Here is a 23,654-nt window from a genome sequence, read left to right on the forward strand (position 1 = left end):
ATGAGCTCCAAAAAAATTTAAACTATTTTAATATGATTTTTTATAACAAGTTACATATTAAAATTATTAATTTGTTGAGAATCATGCGAAACAAAATAATTCGTCTAACATAAAAAAATCCGTTGGGATGAAAACTGTTAGAAGAAATATTTTGCAAAAATCAATTTCTCACGTCAAAGTTTAGGTGACTTGGTTTTTAGGATGTTTAATTATCTAATGTTCTTTCACCACCAAATTTGAAACGATAAAAATAAGGAAGAGGAAAATCACTTATCTTAGCTTAAAATGTGAGAGAGTAATGGCACCCATAAACATCCACTCGTTCTTGGTCCTTCTGAGAGACGTCAAAACAAATACTAAAAGTAAAAATTAATAATAAAGATGAGCTCCAAAAAAATTTAAACTATTTTATTATGATTTTTTATAACAAGTTACATATTAAAATTATTAATTTGTTGAGAATCTTGCGAAACAAAATAATTCCTCTAACATAAAAAAATCCGTTGGGATGAAAACTGTTAGAAGAAATATTTTGCAAAAATCAATTTCTCACGTCAAAGTTTAGGTGACTTGGTTTTTAGGATGTTTAATTATCTAATGTTCTTTCACCACCAAATTTGAAACGATAAAAATAAGGAAGAGGAAAATCACTTATCTTAGCTTAAAATGTGAGAGAGTAATGGCACCCATAAACATCCACTCGTTCTTGTTCCTTCTGAGAGACGTCAAAACAAATACTAAAAGTAAAAATTAATAATAAAGATGAGCTCCAAAAAAAATTAAACTATTTTAATATGATTTTTTATAACAAGTTACATATTAAAATTATTAATTTGTTGAGAATCTTGCGAAACAAAATAATTCCTCTAACATAAAAAAATCCGTTGGGATGAAAACTGTTAGAAGAAATATTTTGCAAAAATCAATTTCTCACGTCAAAGTTTAGGTGACTTGGTTTTTAGGATGTTTAATTATCTAATGTTCTTTCACCACCAAATTTGAAACGATAAAAATAAGGAAGAGGAAAATCACTTATCTTAGCTTAAAATGTGAGAGAGTAATTGCACCCATAAACATCCACTCGTTCTTGGTCCTTCTGAGAGACGTCAAAACAAATACTAAAAGTAAAAATTAATAATAAAGATGAGCTCCAAAAAATTTAAACTATTTTATTATGATTTTTTATAACAAGTTACATATTAAAATTATTAATTTGTTGAGAATCTTGCGAAACAAAATAATTCCTCTAACATAAAAAAATCCGTTGGGATGAAAACTGTTAGAAGAAATATTTTGCAAAAATCAATTTCTCACGTCAAAGTTTAGGTGACTTGGTTTTTAGGATGTTTAATTATCTAATGTTCTTTCACCACCAAATTTGAAACGATAAAATTAAGGAAGAGGAAAATCACTTATCTTAGCTTAAAATGTGAGAGAGTAATTGCACCCATAAACATCCACTCGTTCTTGGTCCTTCTGAGAGACGTCAAAACAAATACTAAAAGTAAAAATTAATAATAAAGATGAGCTCCAAAAAAATTTAAACTATTTTAATATGATTTTTTATAACAAGTTACATATTAAAATTATTAATTTGTTGAGAATCTTGCGAAACAAAATAATTCCTCTAACATAAAAAAATCCGTTGGGATGAAAACTGTTAGAAGAAATATTTTGCAAAAATCAATTTCTCACGTCAAAGTTTAGGTGACTTGGTTTTTAGGATGTTTAATTATCTAATGTTCTTTCACCACCAAATTTGAAACGATAAAAATAAGGAAGAGGAAAATCACTTATCTTAGCTTAAAATGTGAGAGAGTAATGGAACCCATAAACATCCACTCGTTCTTGGTCCATCTGAGAGACGTCAAAACAAATACTAAAAGTAAAAATTAATAATAAAGATGAGCTCCAAAAAAATTTAAACTATTTTAATATGATTTTTTATAACAAGTTACATATTAAAATTATTAATTTGTTGAGAATCTTGCGAAACAAAATAATTCGTCTAACATAAAAAAATCCGTTGGGATGAAAACTGTTAGAAGAAATATTTTGCAAAAATCAATTTCTCACGTCAAAGTTTAGGTGACTTGGTTTTTAGGATGTTTAATTATCTAATGTTCTTTCACCACCAAATTTGAAACGATAAAAATAAGGAAGAGGAAAATCACTTATCTTAGCTTAAAATGTGAGAGAGTAATGGCACCCATAAACATCCACTCGTTCTTGGTCCTTCTGAGAGACGTCAAAACAAATACTAAAAGTAAAAATTAATAATAAAGATGAGCTCCAAAAAAATTTAAACTATTTTATTATGATTTTTTATAACAAGTTACATATTAAAATTATTAATTTGTTGAGAATCTTGCGAAACAAAATAATTCCTCTAACATAAAAAAATCCGTTGGGATGAAAACTGTTAGAAGAAATATTTTGCAAAAATCAATTTCTCACGTCAAAGTTTAGGTGACTTGGTTTTTAGGATGTTTAATTATCTAATGTTCTTTCACCACCAAATTTGAAACGATAAAAATAAGGAAGAGGAAAATCACTTATCTTAGCTTAAAATGTGAGAGAGTAATGGCACCCATAAACATCCACTCGTTCTTGTTCCTTCTGAGAGACGTCAAAACAAATACTAAAAGTAAAAATTAATAATAAAGATGAGCTCCAAAAAAATTTAAACTATTTTAATATGATTTTTTATAACAAGTTACATATTAAAATTATTAATCTGTTGAGAATCTTGCGAAACAAAATAATTCCTCTAACATAAAAAAATCCGTTGGGATGAAAACTGTTAGAAGAAATATTTTGCAAAAATCAATTTCTCACGTCAAAGTTTAGGTGACTTGGTTTTTAGGATGTTTAATTATCTAATGTTCTTTCACCACCAAATTTGAAACGATAAAAATAAGGAAGAGGAAAATCACTTATCTTAGCTTAAAATGTGAGAGAGTAATGGCACCCATAAACATCCACTCGTTCTTGGTCCTTCTGAGAGACGTCAAAACAAATACTAAAAGTAAAAATTAATAATAAAGATGAGCTCCAAAAAAATTTAAACTATTTTAATATGATTTTTTATAACAAGTTACATATTACAATTATTAATTTGTTGAGAATCTTGCGAAACAAAATAATTCCTCTAACATAAAAAAATCCGTTGGGATGAAAACTGTTAGAAGAAATATTTTGCAAAAATCAATTTCTCACGTCAAAGTTTAGGTGACTTGGTTTTTAGGATGTTTAATTATCTAATGTTCTTTCACCACCAAAATTGAAACGATAAAAATAAGGAAGAGGAAAATCACTTATCTTAGCTTAAAATGTGAGAGAGTAATGGCACCCATAAACATCCACTCGTTCTTGTTCCTTCTGAGAGACGTCAAAACAAATACTAAAAGTAAAAATTAATAATAAAGATGAGCTCCAAAAAAATTTAAACTATTTTAATATGATTTTTTATAACAAGTTACATATTAAAATTATTAATTTGTTGAGAATCTTGCGAAACAAAATAATTCCTCTAACATAAAAAAATCCGTTGGGATGAAAACTGTTAGAAGAAATATTTTGCAAAAATCAATTTCTCACGTCAAAGTTTAGGTGACTTGGTTTTTAGGATGTTTAATTATCTAATGTTCTTTCACCACCAAATTTGAAACGATAAAAATAAGGAAGAGGAAAATCACTTATCTTAGCTTAAAATGTGAGAGAGTAATGGCACCCATAAACATCCACTCGTTCTTGGTCCTTCTGAGAGTCGTCAAAACAAATACTAAAAGTAAAAATTAATAATAAAGATGAGTTCCAAAAAAATTTAAACTATTTTAATATGATTTTTTATAACAAGTTACATATTAAAATTATTAATTTGTTGAGAATCTTGCGAAACAAAATAATTCCTCTAACATAAAAAAATCCGTTGGCATGAAAACTGTTAGAAGAAATATTTTGCAAAAATCAATTTCTCACGTCAAAGTTTAGGTGACTTGGTTTTTAGGATGTTTAATTATCTAATGTTCTTTCACCACCAAATTTGAAACGATAAAAATAAGGAAGAAGAAAATCACTTATCTTAGCTTAAAATGTGAGAGAGTAATGGCACCCATAAACATCCACTCGTTCTTGGTCCTTCTGAGAGACGTCAAAACAAATACTAAAAGTAAAAATTAATAATAAAGATGAGCTCCAAAAAAATTTAAACTATTTTATTATGATTTTTTATAACAAATTACATATTAAAATTATTAATTTGTTGAGAATCTTGCGAAACAAAATAATTCCTCTAACATAAAAAAATCCGTTGGGATGAAAACTGTTAGAAGAAATATTTTGCAAAAATCAATTTCTCACGTCAAAGTTTAGGTGACTTGGTTTTTAGGATGTTTAATTATCTAATGTTCTTTCACCACCAAATTTGAAACGATAAAAATAAGGAAGAGGAAAATCACTTATCTTAGCTTAAAATGTGAGAGAGTAATTGCACCCATAAACATCCACTCGTTCTTGGTCCTTCTGAGAGACGTCAAAACAAATACTAAAAGTAAAAATTAATAATAAAGATGAGCTCCAAAAAAATTTAAACTATTTTATTATGATTTTTTATAACAAGTTACATATTAAAATTATTAATTTGTTGAGAATCTTGCGAAACAAAATAATTCCTCTAACATAAAAAAATCCGTTGGGATGAAAACTGTTAGAAGAAATATTTTGCAAAAATCAATTTCTCACGTCAAAGTTTAGGTGACTTGGTTTTTAGGATGTTTAATTATCTAATGTTCTTTCACCACCAAATTTGAAACGATAAAAATAAGGAAGAGGAAAATCACTTATCTTAGCTTAAAATGTGAGAGAGTAATTGCACCCATAAACATCCACTCGTTCTTGGTCCTTCTGAGAGACGTCAAAACAAATACTAAAAGTAAAAATTAATAATAAAGATGAGCTCCAAAAAAATTTAAACTATTTTATTATGATTTTTTATAACAAGTTACATATTAAAATTATTAATTTGTTGAGAATCTTGCGAAACAAAATAATTCCTCTAACATAAAAAAATCCGTTGGGATGAAAACTGTTAGAAGAAATATTTTGCAAAAATCAATTTCTCACGTCAAAGTTTAGGTGACTTGGTTTTTAGGATGTTTAATTATCTAATGTTCTTTCACCACCAAATTTGAAACGATAAAAATAAGGAAGAGGAAAATCACTTATCTTAGCTTAAAATGTGAGAGAGTAATGGCACCCATAAACATCCACTCGTTCTTGGTCCTTCTGAGAGACGTCAAAACAAATACTAAAAGTAAAAATTAATAATAAAGATGAGCTCCAAAAAAATTTAAACTATTTTAATATGATTTTTTTATAACAAGTTACATATTAAAATTATTAATTTGTTGAGAATCTTGCGAAACAAAATAATTCCTCTAACATAAAAAAATCCGTTGGGATGAAAACTGTTAGAAGAATTATTTTGCAAAAATCAAGTTCTCACGTCAAAGTTTAGGTGATTTGGTTTTAGGATGTTTAATTATCTAATTTTCTTTCATCGCCAATTTCTTTCATCATGAATTCTGGCCTTGTCAACCAATTATTTGATAAGTTGACATTCTTTCATTGTCAGGATGCCTATTCTAACTGTTGATATAGATAATTTGGAGAAAGGACAATCTTTAATATATTCTGTTCATCACTTGTGCATGGATGTGAATACATTAAAAAGAATCTTTATTCGTGAGGCGAGTCCACTTTACTCATATTTACAATAAAAAATAATATTTTTGAAACAAAAAATAATATTTTCTATGGATAACCAAAATAAAATAGCAGTCTCACAAAATTAACCGATAAGTCTCACATAAGTTTTTGTTAGTTTGTTTACCTTTCAATTTTGGCAAACGGAACAATATCCAATTCAAAAAACCTGTTCCAAGAATAAATTTTTTCAATTGAAATAATTATATATAAGCATCAACCCATAGTTAAATAGGTTATATGTATTGATTGAATATTTAGAATTTAATAAGAATATTAGAACATATATAAAAGTAAGAATGAGTAATTTTTTACAGTGTATTGTTGATATTTTTTTAAAAAAAAATAGCATATGTAGTTCTGAAGATCACACAGCACATATAATTTTAATTACATGTGAAAACTTCTCAAGAATACATTAAAAAAAACCAAATCAATTTATGATATATTTTTTTATATTAATCATCAATAGCAATAGCAAACTGAAATATTTTCTAGTAAACTAGAATATAAATTTGATGATAAATGAAACTTTTCATACTTTATAAATATCACAGGGATTTTCAATTTATGATTTCGATTTTCTATAAATCATGAATAACTATTGCAAACTGTAATAATTTCTTGCACTACATAAATTTAATGATATATGAAATTTTTATACCTTAGCAGGTAACGCCCCATCAAGACCAGCACCAGACCTCTCAAGAAACATGATTTTAACAGTTAACTTCAAAATTGAAAACCAGAAGATTAGCCACGCAAGTTGACAACAACAACATTCCACTTACAGAATATTCAATTTTAATTATGTTTTACAAATTTTCTGAAGAAAAATGAAAAAATATATCAATCATCAAATTTTTTCCAGCGAAGATCATTAAATAATCAAAAAAAATCAACATAAACAAGCAACATCAACATAACAGGGTCAAAACATCTTCAAGAAAGCAATTCACTGGTGCAACACGACGAACAGAATAATATTCGAACACTGAAGTTTAATATATTGCTTCGAAATTTATTGTGATAGGAAGAGAAGACGCGAACCTAATCAAGAATCGTTGATTCTTGAATGCCAAGAAATCTGTCCAACTCGATGCGAGAAGTAGGAAGAGAGGAGTGGAGACGGATAATCGATAAGAACGTTAGGTTTGAAAATTGGGCAGAATTTGGGGGAAGCATCAAATGGGTCTTCTCACCTTTTCAAGCACTCGATTCTTGAACGCCGGAGAAATCAGCGCGAATTTGGGGGAGAGGAGCGGAGAGGGATAATGGATCAACGGGTTTTGAAGTGTTACCGTGTGGCTTTGGCCATTTGACCGTTGTGAGAGTATTTTTGGAAATAAAATCCGATAAGATTTGACAAACCGAAACAATTCATTTTTGTAAAAATATTATATTTATTTATAAATTATATTATAAGACATAAATAACTTACTCTTATATTAAAACATTAATATCTATAATAAACGGTTCTTGCAATTTAAAAAAATAAGAAGATATTTTTATAATGAATAAAAAATTTGTGTAATAAATATTAAAGAATTGCATTATAATTTTAATTTTCTAAAACATAAGGATTTGAATTCTGATTACTTATGTTCTTATAATTGAAATAATTTTATTCTATGTTCTTAAAATTATTAATTGAATATAAATCAATAAATTTTAATTTATGATAATTTTTTTTTATCCTTGAATATTATTAGTATAAATTTCGATAACTTTAATGTTTTATTAATATTTTAAACTTTTTTGTTGTGTTGTGAAAGAATTTTTAAATATTATTAAGCACATCTCAAATCTGTCTCGCTATCATCCTTGAGTAAATCATATGAACTAGATTAATAATAATAATTTAAAAATTTTAGAATTGAAATAAATAATAAATTAACAACAATATAATAACACTATCAAAATTACAGTTTAACCGAAAGCCAAAAAATTTATTTAACTCAAAAATAGAAATCAAACAAAATAAAAATGATTATTTTGGTTATCTCATTCTAATCAATCTTATATAAAATAACTAAAACCAACTTTTCATAATTGTTTTAATTGATGTTATTAATTTATCTATTTTATTGTTTTTAAATATTTCTTATATGCATCATCTATACTACGTGTAAAGGTCGAAACTATTAGTAGTCCAATTTTGTGACACCAAGGCATGTTTACAAAAATATTCTATTCATTTAGATAAGTAATTTTTTTCACATAATTTATTCATAACTGCAATATCTTACATTTTAAAAATTCAAGTATTATCTCGACAAACTACATATTTAATTTAAATAAAATTATAACAAAATTCTATGAATAACCTAGATCTATTAATGATCATGATCACGATTAATATATTTAATAGTTTTTTTTTACACATGAATCGTATGTACATCGTTAGATAGTATTTATTATACATTAATGCATTAGGCCATAAGTTACTAGTTATGTAAGCTCAAAAAAATAATATCATAACATATAAATTCAATTGTTATAAAACTATAAATATAATGTAATCATAATCCAAAGACAATCAATTTAATTAAATAATAAGATTTACATTATTATTTTTATTAATAAATAAAAGGAGAAGAAGAAAATTTGGGGCTCAAAATATTTTTTTATTATCAGTTTTCTAAAAATTGACTTCTTCAATAGTTTTTGGAAACATAAATATTTTTGTATTTTAAAAGAATTTGTTATGACAATAATATTCAATAATAACTTTGACCAAAAAATTGTATAAAAGCTTAAAATTAATAAATGTATATGTGTGTGTAACTATTTTTAAGAATTTCAGAGAAATAAAGAAAACCCATGTGAGTATCTTGTAAATATCAATCAAATTTTCTCAAAAATACTTCAAGATATCCATTTATAATTTTCTCACCTGAGATTTGATTTATTTGTTTTATATCTTTACAAATTTATTTATATAAATTTATTTCATTTTAATAATTAATAGTGATATATTAAAAAAATTTATATCTTATAAACATCACAAGCCCTAAAAATATAAATGACGGAATAATCAATATGCACACTATCCCAAAATTTCCATAATGTACAGTGTTGGAATTGGATTAGATTTTAGATGGTGTGAATAAATTCTTTATAATTTTCTAAATTTTGAATTGACGTTCTTTAAAATTTTAGGCTGTTACAAATATTCTTGAACAACTAGTTTTGCTGGACAACTGAAAAATAAATAAATGTGAAAATGTTCGGCTTGACTAATGATGACCTATATTATGTAATTGACAGTTTAATAAAAAATGACTTGAAATTTGATTTGCAAGAATGTAAAATATATAATGAAATAACACAAGTATTTTTATGAATGTTCAAAAATAAAACTCATATATCACCCTTTTTCCACGTAGGAATGTTTTCAATAAAATACTTTGGTTTTACATCCTCTTGTAACAATCAACTTCAGTTAGGACGATTACTTCTTAAGCTGAAACTCTTAGTGATCATTTTACAAATCTGGATGTTTAAGAATTCTTAAGAATTCTCGTTTACCATAAAATAATACAAAAACCCAACAGTTAGTCTTGCCGGCTTGAGTTGTTGGTATACCACAAAATGATCCTTGATGATCTAATATAAACCGATAAGAGCATACTAAGGCCATCTCCAACCCATAAATCTATTTTGGTGCAGTTTCTGCACCAAATATAACATTAATCTCCAACCCATTTACTTCAAATCTTACACTAAAACGTATATTCCTAGAATATTTTTTTGTTTACTATTTATTTATAAATTTAACAATATAATTATAATTAATGTTAACATTAGTATTATAATTATAATTTTATTTTTATTAATAGTTAAATTTATTTATTTGATTCTTATATATATTAACTCTAATATTTATAATACGAATTAATACAAATGCTTCATTATTAAAATTGACATAATTTTAATACAGATAATTTATTTTTAGAACTTAATAGGAATCCAAATTCAAACATGAACAACTACATTCCTCCCATAAATGATCAATTAAAGCATTTCGTAGTGCATAGTGAGCATCTTTGTCTTTTATCCTTTTATATCGAGCGAAAAAATTCTTGAAATCTGATATTCTCATCGACAACCATTTCTACATCCGTAGTTGGTGTTTCTCTCATATCTTCAATGGGTGCGCTAAGGTCACGTTCATCTTCGATAATCATTTTGTGCATTATAATACACGCTGTCATTATATCATGTAACTGATGTTTCTTCCAGGCACGTGTTGGAGATGTCACAATCGCAAATCGAGAGTTAAAATGTCAAAAATAAAATAAAAAACTAGAAATATTTTTTAAATTTTCTAATATAATTATAATTAATTTTTTTGTGTTTTAATTTTTATTATGAATTATATTTTATATCAACACGATTTAATTTTACTCATCAATTATATAATATTATTATTAAAAATATTTAATACATATTTATATTAATTAAAAAAACATTAAAAAAATTTAAAAATAATATAAAAAAAGCCCAAACCCAGCGCCAAAATGGCGCTGGGTTTCTCCTCGGAGGGAGGCTGTGATAGCGCGGGGTTGGAGATGGCCTAAGTGAGTAGTTTGAGATTGAAAGCTTTAAAGTGCTCGACCTTCTTAGAAAATATACAGGCTTGAGATAATAATAAGTTTTGTCTAGTTCATGGTTTAGCCAGTAGTTTTTTTCAATTTGAAATCTCCATATTTATAGTTGAAAAACTCTAACGGTCGGATTTGTTTTTCAACAACCATCTATACTATCACCTGACAAAATAGACACGACGCTTTCAGTTGCCATACATATCATTACATGATGGTTTAATGTTCTTTGTGCTTTTGCAACTTTAAACTCTTGCTTTTCATAAAGCTGACACATCATGTCCGAAATAGGTAACTTTATGTCATTTAGGAATTGGCAGGATATTGTGTAATCATTCTAAATATGGCAGAAGTTGAAATGCTTGACTTTCGGTATCCTATTTGAAATAACTCATTTCTGACGGTGGCAGTGAAGTTGAACTTTCAACGGTTTGAACACCTGTACTGCTGATCAAATTAAAAGATGATATATTCCAGCTTGAATTCGGTGGTTTGACTTCTATCCAAAATGTCTTGATCTTTTGATGCTTTTGTCTTAATGGATTGAATTGCTCAATGGTTTGAAAACCTGAAAATACAATTAAAGAGCTGTTGTATCTGAAACAACCCGATGCTGTTATTTTTTCAATCACAAAAACTTTGGATAAAAGAAATATTCTAACAAATTTTCCTTTTTAGTGATGACAAAACCAGACCACAAGTCTATAAATAAATTACATTTAAGCAAGGTAGGCGATATATGAAAAAGAATGAATTTCATTGAATAAATGATGTGTATTTTGTACTGGTGGGGTAAAATATAAGTCCTAATAAACTTACGAAGAAAATAGTAAAACCTCTATTATGGCTTGCATTTCCAACACTACCACCTCATTCACTTCTTTTCTCATCATCTTCCATTCTCCTCTTATCATCCAATCTCTTTGACTCTTCATATTTGGCTATCTTACCTCGCGTTTATGCTCTTCACCTTTTTGTAATCCACCATTTTTTCCCTTTTTTGGCATCAGTACATTGCATATACTTAAGAATTTCTTGAAACTAACCGCCCATAGTATCAAACCGCTCATTCATATGATGTCTGATATGAGCAACTTGAATTTCAACTCAGTATGAATAAGAACTTGACTTCGTGAAATCTGAGTTGAAGTTATGTGTTAATGGTGATCGCTCAATTTTTCATTATGGTCTTATCGGCCATGGTCAATCGGAATTGGGATTCAATGGCACTTAGGTTCTTGATCATTTGAGCCCTGAAACTATCGAACTGCACCTGATAAACATAGTTTTTGACTTCTATCTCATTCACATATTAAGATATTGTGAGCAATGAAGACATAAAATGATCAAAAGGTGTCTTGATTGAGAGCTGATTGTTGGGTTAGAAAATCATCTGGAGGAGGGACCTGCTTGATACACCACACCACAAACGACTAGACTTGAGATATGGCACTGGCGGCTAGAACTTAACTTATTTTGGCTCCTGAACAACCACTTCTTCAATAAAACCTGTTCAATTTCTTCTCCATAAATAACCAACTCCTTGCCAGACAGATTCTCGGGAGAGAGCATTTATCTTCAGTCTCTTTCATTGTGGCAGGAGTGGTTGGCAATGATTCCAAATTCAGATCTTCATCAACGTAATTTCCTCCTTTCTCAATAGTGAAATCTTCAAGAATGGGATATGCATGGAAACAGGCATGGTTTCCTGAATCACCCTCTTGTTCAAAATTTTAGGTCCGTGAGTATACTCACAATCTCAAAGACCAATTGGTTCCTATTTGAGATAACTAATTCTCACAATTCTCCCTTCAAGTCTATATTTAATGACTAAATTAAATTTATTTGTTCCTTTTTTCTCTAGGCACAATGTATGTTGGTTGAAGATGGAAAGACGTGACAGACTAAAGGCTGCTGGATTCAAGACCACGTAATCTAATGGTATTAGAACAGAGGAGAAATAATCCAGGTGTAGCATATACTAACCCATATCAATACAGTCCTTGTCATTACAGCAGCTCAAATTGTTTCTGATGATTTTGATTACTAATTCTCTCTGCAGCTTGCATTCTACTATTTTCTGGGAACCACCACCTTTCTTCTCAAGTTTCAACTAGTTTGATGTTTCTCGTATTCTAACGAACAAAATCCTTGTTAATCTTCGTGTGCCATGTATCCAAATTGATGATTTTTGTTTGCTGGTGGGATATTTTGTGTGCTGTGCCGTGCCATTTTTATTTTCAGAGTGTAGCTATGATTATTTTCACGAAAGATTTTGTTGCAAATCAGAGCTGAAATGGTTAGCTATAAGGCAACCATAGTGACAGCAAAATCAAGAAGCAACAATCATTAATTTGATAAACATGATTTCAACTACAATCACTTCACAAATTTGGTAGTCCATCTTCTTCCATAAGAAATCGAAGAATATATGACATTAGCTTATGATTAAATCAAAATCGTAATCAAACATTAATATAGTAACTAAAAGAAAAGGAAATATCAGACATAAAACAAGTCCTTTCTCATTTATTCAGCAAACAAGTCAATATTTTTTACAGTTCAATTTTATTTTTTAATGATTATGAAATCATCCACAAAACTGAAGGACAGTGAAAGATTAACACTTTAGTTAAATATAATTTGATTTCTATTTCAAAATTTATATTTGTTATCCAAGACACGACTTTTATTTTTTATAATTGTGATCTAACGTGTAAAGCCTTATACTAAACGAATGATGAACATAATGAAGATTGACTTGGGTGTCAATGGGCCAAAACGTAAAACCCTATGCATGACACACACAAATAATTCTTGTGTGACGTAAGATAACACTTCAAGAGAATCAAAATGAGTTTAAATTGATTTTATGTGAAACAGTTACTTTTATATACATCAAAGTGGCAGAGAATTAGGAATCAGTATGAATTCAAATCATTTTTATGTGAAACAAATTACTCTTACATCTAAGTTAGTTAAAATAAAAGATTTTAAAAAAATTCTTATGCTTTTTTAAATAGTTTTTACTCAATTTTTTTTAAAAAAATATTACAATCGTCTTCATGTTTTATGCCCCATCAAATTTTCATTGATGAATACTTATGAAATTTGTAGCTACATTTTAAGGACGTGATTTATGTATAGAACTGTATAACTTCAAGATATATTATGAAAATTTTAGAAATTATGGCTATTTTAAATACAATTTAAAATTGATATATTTTTTTGTTTTATTACTTTGAATACTCACAGTTTAACCCTATTATTTTTACAAATAAAGTTTGTGATATTAAAATAGATGACATAGTGATAGTAAGAACGTGGTTCTGATGAGGGATCACATTAATAAATATTTTTATATTTAGACATAATATTGTAACACTATATACTTTTATATATATATATATATATATAAATATTTTTATATTTAGACATAATATTGTAACACTATATACTTATATATATATATATATATATATATAAATATTTTTATATTTAGACATAATATTGTAACACTATATTATATATATATATATTTATATTTAGATATAATATTGTAACACTATATATATACTTATATATATATATATATATCAAACTTAAAATAACTCAATTATATTAGTATTCAAGAACTCAAGCAAAAAAAAAAAATAAATTTTATCGATGTATGATATTAAATTAATGGTTGAAAAATAAAAGTTAATGAGAGTAAGGTAATAATTTTTTTTCCTCACACCATCTTTGTATGTTCCACACGTGCATATATTATACTTGTTGTGTGTGTGTGTTTATATATATTTGTTATTCAAGTTTTAACATTTTGGATAAAACACATCAAACATAATACAAACAAACATTACTTGGTTACACGTAGAGTGTCTATTATATTGCCTTAAATGGATTATAAAAGAGATTGAAAATAACTCATGCCCATGGTACAATGCATGCAATCATTGTTGCAAAGCTGTTGCAAAGAGTCGGGACAATGTTTGAAGAAGTTGCAATATCGTTCATTGGATGTTCTTTGGAAAATTACACAAAGAAATTAATATAATGAGGTAGCAATGATATTAGGAATGATTGTACTGTAGAATGAATATTATAAAACACAAATAAGAGCTCACTATTATTATCATTTTTTTTTTGAAAAATTATACCATGCAGTCTGTTGGAAAAGCAATAGAGGATAATCCACTGAGGAAACTCAACAAAAGCATTTATAAATTGCTGCTCAAGTTGAATAAATTATTAAAAACAAAAAACAACATGCTAGATAACGTAGTTGATGGAGAGGAAAAACCGAAAGATCGTAAGGATATAGAAGACAAAGCAATACTGGTAAATGAAATCACAGCTACTAACCAAACAGAGAAGCAAAATGACAAGCAAGCTCGAACTATGGCATAAAATCATTTTGTCGAAGAGTACACCGAGAAACGCAATACAATTGATCTTGAAGACGATGAAACAATTTATGATTATACCAGGAGATTGAAAACAAATCAAACTAATAAAGCATGGCATCAAGCAATATTAAGATAAAACAAGAAAGTTAGAGTGAAGTAGTAACATCTCTCGTGAACAATGTAAATACTTCTGTGAGCAACACATCTATTGGAGAGGAGGAGCACACACTCCTTGGTAAATCCACGATTACAAAGTGCTTAAAAGGACTGATTTTTCACAATTTCAGCCAACTCTTCCTTCCAGACAAATACACAGCAGGTATGCAATTGAACATACATACCGGCTTTGGTTATCTGTGTTTCAGATGTGTATCGTTGCTTAAAGATGCAGTATTTTAAAAATATCCATGACCAATGGTAACTTACAGGCTGAGATTTTGTAGGACTGCGCCTGCCTGAAAGGAGAGAAGGGTCAGAAGTAGTTTTGGATCTCTTCTGTGGAACTGGAATTATTTATTGGTCTCTAACCTTGGAAATAGGTAAACTTTCCCTTTATTGTTTGATTTGATGATTAGACAGGCTACCGCTGCTTTTACCAATCGCTTTTCCATACTCTTAGGGTGAGACGCATGTTTGGTTTTGAGATTGTTGATCAAGCCAATATAAGATGCACGTAGTAATGCCAGCATTTTTCCTAAGTGGATCTCAACAAAATCGATGAGAACTTTGGAGAATATTTTCAAAAGCCTGATCTGGCCATTACATCATGTTCTCTCTTTTTCTTTAGTTGCGATCTCTCTAGCTATTACGTCTTTTTGTGGAATGTTGCATACTATCTCATCTGTAACAATCACTTGTACTGTTAAAAATGATGCAGATCCCGAATGATCTCGGTATGCACATCCCCGGGGATTCTTTAAAAAAGTTCTAACCAAATACACAACTGCTTCTAATTTTCAAAAGAGTAGGTCTCTTATGAGACGGTCTCGAATTTTTATATGTGAGACATGTCAACCCTACTACATTCCTTTGGCCTTTAAAGAGAAGATTTACCCCATAAATCTTATAGCTGAAACAGCATTGCCATCACTTGCTGACATTGATTACATTTGGATAGCTATATGTGCTTCGATTTAGTTAGAGGTGAATGAACTTGACACTAGTTTTCCTTAGTTGAAGAAATTTAAATTTTATGAGAATCTTATCAAATTCTCTATCATTATCTCTCCCTCGAACTCAAAAATTCTCCATGATGTGTTCTCAAATTCTTGATGAAAACAGGCTGGGAATTCCAAAGCATTTCCTCCTTTCTGTTGTTTGTCAGGATCTTGTCACTCAGCGGACATGATTAATTATTCTAGTCGCTTAAATTTGAACATTGCATTAAAGAAATCCGAGTCACCGGTGTCGGGGAATACAAATGAGCAAAATCCCCTAGTTTCAGGAAATTCAACGAGGATCAATGACTGTAAGTCCTCTCAGCCTCATGGTTTTTCCAGCTTTCGGTAATAGTTAGCTAACTTGTCTGGAGATGCAAATGATCGTAGTGTTTGTCTTTCGAGCAGATACGACACAAAATTATCGCAAACTTCAATTATGCTTTGATAATGAAAGAAATGCTACCTTTAGTTCGTTTGCTTCTGGGAAACTCCGTAATATTCGGTTGAACCAGTCAGATGAGACATGTGTGGCAGATCAACAAAATCACATTGTAAAAATCAGTCAATTTTCTCAAAATGTTGACGATGAAGAGGGAAAAAAACCCGTGATATTAACAGTTGAGAAAATTTCAGCAGATGCAACTCCAACCTCTCTTGCTGGAAATAAAATCTTAACCAACGCTAGAGACCTTAGCTTGATCCGTGATTCTAGCATATTATATGATTCTTATGCACATCCATTTCAAGAATGTAGAGTTATGCAAGAGAACAAGGCTAAAACAACGATGAGTAAAAGGCATGCATCTGAGATGGATGATTTGACATGTTCCTTTTTGCGATTTATTGACAACAATAGGCCACCTGAAATCGACTGGATTGGGGAGGGTTCTGAAGACAAGGATTCTGAAGCAATGCGATTAGTAAGTACTGGCAAGAAGCAAGAAAATTCAGACACTTCTGTGGAAAACTGTATACCTGGTCTGCATGATGACGTAGCAGGAGTGATTGGTCAGAGATTGTTCTGGAAAGCAAGGCAAACAATTGTCCAGTAAGTATTTCGGTTGCTTGTTCTTGCAGCAGAAAAGTTTTTCGAATTTGAGGTCATCTACCCGTTTTTATTGAACTTCTAGTCTTTCTGTTGTACTCATTTTTTTGCAGTCAGCAAAAGATATTTGCGGTTCAGATATTTGAGTTGCACAGACTGGTAAAGGAAAGTATGCCTGTATTCAACTGAAGCAACTCTTCTGTAGCGCATCTGTCTAAATTTTGATTTAATTTCACTCTTCTAACGATATATTTAGTTATTTACTAATCTCCATGTGATAATATTAACAGGTGCAGAAACTAATTGCAGGATCACCAGAAGTGATATTCAAAACAATTTCAATCTCAAAAAGCAGTCTATGAAGTTTCCCCCCATGAAAAAGCTTCTCTTTGTTACTCCTTTGGACCCTTCTCCGATTCTAGCCAAACCAAAAGTAGATGCTGTAAAGTCAAACCCTGACAAGGATTGAAAGCTTCTACCGCCCCTAAATGCTGCTGAAAAACGATATTTTACCCAGCCTCCTGCTTCAAATACACCATCTACATCAGCATCCACTCCCACAGACGGTAACTTAGCACCTTGGTGTTTCTACCCACCACACCACCTGGAAATCAATGGCTTGTTCCTGTAAGATCTCCTTCCGAGGGACTAATCTACAAGCCCAATACAGGGCCATGTCCTCCATCTTTTTGGCTTCATGGCGTCTATAATCGGAAAAACGCCCCAAAGGATTCCCCTTCTGCACCCGCTCTTCTGTCCTTCTCGGTCGGTCACTTCTTTTTTTCTGACAACCTCCTTCTTCTATTTCTGAGCCTCTTCCATGTTGACAAAGAGCAATTTTTTCACCAGAGACCGGAAGAAGTCCCCTTCCTGGAGCCCCTATGTGAACGCCGTAGTTTTGGTCTCGGGCGCGCATGAAGGTTCTTCCAATGCGGCTTTATTAAATTTGTGGATGTATTCCCTCAATGATTCATCCCTGTTCTGCTTGATCTCGAACGGACTAAAAACAGTCTTTCTTGTACCTTTTTCTATTTCTGAAGTGATTTAAAAAGACGCTTTTAAAGTCCTCAAAATTTTGTATACTCCGGGAATCTAACTTGTCAAACCATTGTTGGGTTGAATCCACTAATGTGGTTAAGAAAGTCTTGCACTTGATCTCATCACCATAACAATGTAACATGGCCATATTCTCAAAACGGGCCAAATGTTCTTCAAGGTCCGAATTTCCGTCATACTCCTTGAAGTTTGCTGACTTATAGTGGGCCGGTAAGGGCTCATTGGTTATGCGGGTGAAGAAAGGACACCCTCTTGGTTGAATTCAGGGATTTTGAGAGGACCCGGCTTGTCCTTCCAACTTCTTCACTTTTTGTCTCAAATCTTCTATTTCTTCAGCCATGGTAAAGACTTCGGAACATTCTTGGAGCTTTCTTCCTCCCCCTCCCTTTGTTTTGTCCTGAGCAGGAGATTCTTCCCGGAATCTGTCTTCACGGGTGTCCGGCTGCTACTAGGAGGTAACTTTTCTATCATGGCCTTCTGGACAACCGCTGCTACCCATTGAGTCGGTTGTTCGGGATTGATCGTGAAAGTTTGCTGGGGTATGTGGAACCTCTGATTCTGAGGACTCCCTTCTGGAATTGTCTCTCCGAGCTGATTTTCGAGTGGAAACCATATCTTCATCTCAGATCTATGTCTCCCACAGACGACGCCAATGATGATGATCGAGTGAATTGGATTTGAGAGAGGTGGTCAATTACACCGGGTCGGACTGCTTCCTGCCCTGATATATTGGATCTTGGATGAAGGATGTTCGGGCTTTGGTATATCTGCACACTTAAGATAACATAGATCGTTAGTGGGGCACCAGAATATTCTTAAGCGTAATAATTCCGATGCTCAATTCAGTCAAGTGATTTTATATCAGGATAACGTATAGAGAGTATGTGTGTTTATTGAAAATGTCTGAATTTTCTGTTCACTGATACTATCAAGTCTGACAACTCATACTACTTCAGCCTAGTCACATCACCCTCACGTGCAATGAAAGACCTCCCAATGATGATTAAGACAGGGCGCCCCATACCTGTGAGCTCTTACTACCCGGCTGATCTACACGCTGATGGGCTTTGCTCAACCTTCCCGGCTTCTTGACTATCCAGAACCCAAACTAAAGATGACCCTGGTATCTCTTTGATACCCCGGATATCTCTGGGGGTAACACCACAACCTTAATTTAGCATGTAAATTGTAGTTTGCTAATGTTGAAATTGACCTTTTGATGTTCTGCACTAAATGATTAGTTCCGTTTCCTAAACTGGGAAGATATTTTTGTAGGAAAAATCTATTTCATTGATAAGATTGTGGACTAGATTTGAAACAGAAGAACAAATTTCAAATTCATTGATCTTGTTTAATGCTAAAATCTGTTTGATTTTATTTTATTTCATTCGATGTCTTCTGATTATAGTTCTAACTTGTAAGTGTTTGTGATAAGTACATGTGAGATTTCGAGGACGAAATCTTTTAAGTGGGAAGAGAAATGTAAGGTCCACGTACCGTATTATTGAGAATCATGTGTAAACTCATAATAATCATATGATAACTACGATTCTCATAGTCGAGCTAAATCTAAGAGTAACGAATGATAATGTATTCAATATCAAATTAATTTCATGCAACGTTTTTCTCTTTTACATTCAATAGAACCCATTATTCTGGACGAGATTTGTAAAAATATAACCAAGCCACTTAAAGAATTAGAAAAATTTCCGAATGCAGTCCAATAGTTTGACTTGGGAATTGAAAGGGAAAGATAATATAAACTCTTACCATTTCAAACAATATGATATATGAGTTCCCATTAGTTTCAGAAAGTGTAAATAAAGCAATCTGATAGAAATGCCATCAATCAATCAATAACCTAAAAAGCGGAACAAATTGGAAAATCTTATTTTTAACGATTCTTTTGTAATTTCAATAATTTTTCAGTTTTGAAAACTCGATTGAATTCCGAAAATATTTCACGAAATTTGTAGAAAATGGAAGAAATTATAACATGGAATTCAGAAAGTCCCTCAACTGCCTGCACATATTCCAACTCTGGCTCCTCCGTTTTCTAGCAAAATCTTCCCGGTGTCCCATTTATGTAGTGATGGGAAAAAACAATGAAATTTGGGAATATGCGTATTTGCAAACTTATATTTTTGGGAAGTTTGACTATTAATTGTATTTTTGTTTACATATATTATGGGAAAAAAACTTGTAAATATTCATTAATCATTAAATTTCTAGAATCTAATTTTTTTTTTTTGTAAAAGTATTAACTTTTAAACATCAATTTTTGTCTAAATTATAGAAAATAAAAATGTTAAAGCTAAACATTTTAAAATGAAGTAAAAAATTTATTTGTAAGGATTTAAAATATTAAAGAAAACCCAGGTGAGTATATAATGTAAAACATATCAAATTTTCTCATAAATACTTCAAGAATACAATAATTTTTTTTTAAAAAAAAACGAAGGCTTAAAAACAAAAAACCAAGAGATGAGAAAGCATAGATTGAATAAAGACGATGCCCCGCTAAAAGTTCTAGTTCAAGGATTTCTAAACTCGGTATCATCAAGTTTCCGAATCTGGTTGATCAAATTCTTAGGATATTATCAAAAGGAAAACACCAAAAGCATAAGCAAATCTACAACAAATGTAATGCCTACCCATTTACTTATAGCATATATCTCAAATCATCGCAATTAGTATGATCAACCAGGCCATAAGTTCTTATTTGAATAGAAGGTTTCAGTGTGTAAAAAAGTTCAGGAGTTGCTCTGATTCAGACAACAAATGTGCAAAAGTTGACCGTCATTCATGACCAAAATGTCAATTTTTGTTCATTAAATTTCAAAATCATATACTGAGAAAGAAAAAAAATATTGATAAAAAACAAATGTACGATAAAAAAACAAATATATGAGATTTAATGATATATAAAAAGCTGAAAACTGGATCGTTAGCGACGTAAGTCGAACAAATTATTCAATACTAATTATGTTTCAAATATTTTCTGAAAAAGAATGAGAAAAATTATCTATCATCAAAGTTTTGTTGCGAAGATCAATAGAAAGGTAAAAATAAACAAGCGGATCATTTTAAAATAAAATAATTTTTTTGAAAAAAACTATTCGTAAAAAATTATAAATTTAATAATATATGAAAATTTTACATGACAAGGCTTTAAAATTAAGGTTATAAAGACTGAATAATTCAGATGCATACCAGGCTAAAGATTCCATTATGTATATGTAAATATAAATGACTATCCACAATCAGCCGACAACCATTAGAAACCAAAACAACCAAAAGTTCACGTATCGATTAAGAGGCTGTGCTTAAAGTTCTCAGGTCGTAACTAAAAGAAAAATCAAGAATATGGAATCGAGAGATTAAAACTGACCGGGAAAATAGAAAACTAAGTTTTCGATCTGCGATGGACAGAGTTAACTTGACTGTACCTAGTCTAAAATAAGGTTCAACCTACATTGGAACTCGTAACATTTTGTTTTTACAAATTAACTCATTCTTGTCAGGTTACCACATGGAATAAGAATGATTTAAGAATATTTACAGCCAATTAAGACTACCCTTGTATCCCTTAACCAAAAGTTAATGGTGAAACCAAGCACACGCCCAAATATACAATTACAGCTCATGGTTTTTAGCATTATCGAATTTGCAAAGACATCGGAGAAATTTCAATTCACCATATTCTCTAATAGCAAGTAGTGAAGTTCATTTATTTTGTCATATGTTACACTTTAAAATCCAAGCAAGTTTGCAAACATAAGCGAGAAGTGAAAGGTGAAAATTTTAAATTTTAAGGTCAGTCAAAAAAATTTGAAGTAAAAAAACAAAATACCTGGGAAAGCATAGATTGAATAATTGCTTTACCCAGATATAAGTTCTAGTCCAAGAATTTCTAACTTGGTATCATCAAGTTTCCAATCTGATTGATCAAATACTTCGGGTATTATCAAAAGGAAAACACCAAAAGCAAAAGTAATTCTACATCGAATGAATACCATTTACTTATAGCATATGACTCAAGTCCTCACAATTAGTATGATAACTAGGCCACAAGTTCTTGTTTTAATAGAAGGTTTCAGTGCGGAAAAGTTTCAAAGAGTTGCTCCTATTCAGACAACAAATGTGCAAAAGTTGACATGGTCATTCATGACCAAAATGTCAATTTTTTGTTCATTAAACTTCAAAATCATATATTTGAGAAGAAAAAATTAATGATAAAAACAAATGTACGGGACTTAATGATATATAAAAAACGAACATGAGCAAAAAACTATATATAAAATTAAAAGAAGAAAATGTAAAACCTTCAGAGTCGAGATAAAATTCAGCAGAACAGACATTCCCTGCTTTTCTTTCTCATATGATACTGAAATGTTACACAAGTTAATAACACAATAACTAAAAAGATAGGTGACAATCAACTGACCTTCAAATCTTGCCAAGAGGACGAAGAAGAAACACTACAACAAATGTCTACCATTTACTATAGCATATTTCGAGTCCATATAATTAGTATAATCAACTAGGCCATAAGTTCTTGTTTGAATAGAAAGTTTCAGTGCCGAAAAAAAATTCAGAAGTTGCTACTGATTCAGACACAAATTTGCAAACATTGAACTTCATCCATGACCAAATGGTCAAATTTTTGTTCCTCGAACCTCCATATCAAAGATCGAATAAGGAAAAATTAATGCTAAAAAAGAGTGTATGGCTTGTAATGATCCATAAAAAACACAAAAGTAAAGAGCCATACATCAAATTACAAAGCTGAAAATGCAAATCTTCACCATCGTGATAAACTTCAGTTAAACAGACATCCCTAGTTTTATTCATATGATCCTGAAATGTTAGACAAGTAAATAACACAGGAGCTACAAAGACCAAAACTTACAGCTTACAAAGCCAGGTGATAATCAACTGACCTTCAAATTCCTCCCCCATTGCACCCACGATAACCACCACGACGATACTTGAAGACGTTACACCAAAAGCATAAGTAAATCTACATCAAATGAATACCATTTACATATAGCATATGACTCAAGTCCTCACAATTAGTATGATAACCAGGCCACAAGTTCTTGTTTTAATAGAAGGTTTCAGTGTGGAAAAAGTTCAGGAGTTGCTCCTATTCAGACAACAACTGTGCAAAAGTTGACACTGTCATTCATGACCAAAATGTCAATTTTTTGTTCATTAAACTTCAAATCATATATTTGAGAAGAAAAAAATTAATGATAATAACAAATGTACGGGACGTAATGATTTATAAAAACGAACATGAGCAAACAACTATATATAAAATTAAAAGAAGAAAATGTAACACCTTCAGAGTCAAGATAAAATTCAGCAGAACAGACCTGTTGTGGGGACCCGGGCTCTAACTCAATTCTTTTTGGGATTAATTGGATCTTCATTAGAAAATGTGGGTCAAAATTTTGCTTTTTAACATTAATTCAAATGTATACAAACATACACAATATATTATACAACATGTTCCATTGCACTTTATTCAAAAGATCATACACTTGTTCAACTACAAAGATGTCACTAGTGTTTAAAAAATCAGTATAAGTCTAGTAAGAAACAA

The 23,654-nt window shown here is 30.4% G+C and overlaps 2 protein-coding genes across 3 annotated transcripts in view; one reads left to right on the forward strand and one right to left on the reverse strand.

The window, feature by feature from the left end:
• LOC140821504 (uncharacterized) overlaps positions 1-23,266 on the reverse strand; it is a 47,801-nt gene extending 24,535 nt beyond the window's left edge. For both annotated transcript variants that reach the window (XM_073181997.1, XM_073181996.1), the window contains exon 1: positions 22,956-23,266. In XM_073181997.1, the coding sequence (XP_073038098.1) occupies positions 22,956-23,005 (50 nt within the window). In that variant the 5' untranslated portion in view covers positions 23,006-23,266. The remainder of the gene's footprint in view (positions 1-22,955) is intronic.
• On the forward strand, positions 14,053-19,135 carry LOC140821503 (uncharacterized). Its single transcript, XM_073181995.1, has 2 exons — positions 14,053-16,990; positions 17,101-19,135. The coding sequence occupies exons 1-2, from the start codon at positions 16,314-16,316 to the stop codon at positions 17,174-17,176; spliced, it is 753 nt and encodes a 250-aa protein (XP_073038096.1). The 5' UTR covers positions 14,053-16,313; the 3' UTR covers positions 17,177-19,135.
• Positions 23,267-23,654: the final 388 nt, after the last annotated feature.

Source organism: Primulina eburnea, unplaced genomic scaffold, assembly GCF_022965805.1.
Source record: "Primulina eburnea isolate SZY01 unplaced genomic scaffold, ASM2296580v1 ctg594_ERROPOS2624828+, whole genome shotgun sequence".
Classification (NCBI taxonomy): domain Eukaryota; kingdom Viridiplantae; phylum Streptophyta; class Magnoliopsida; order Lamiales; family Gesneriaceae; genus Primulina; species Primulina eburnea.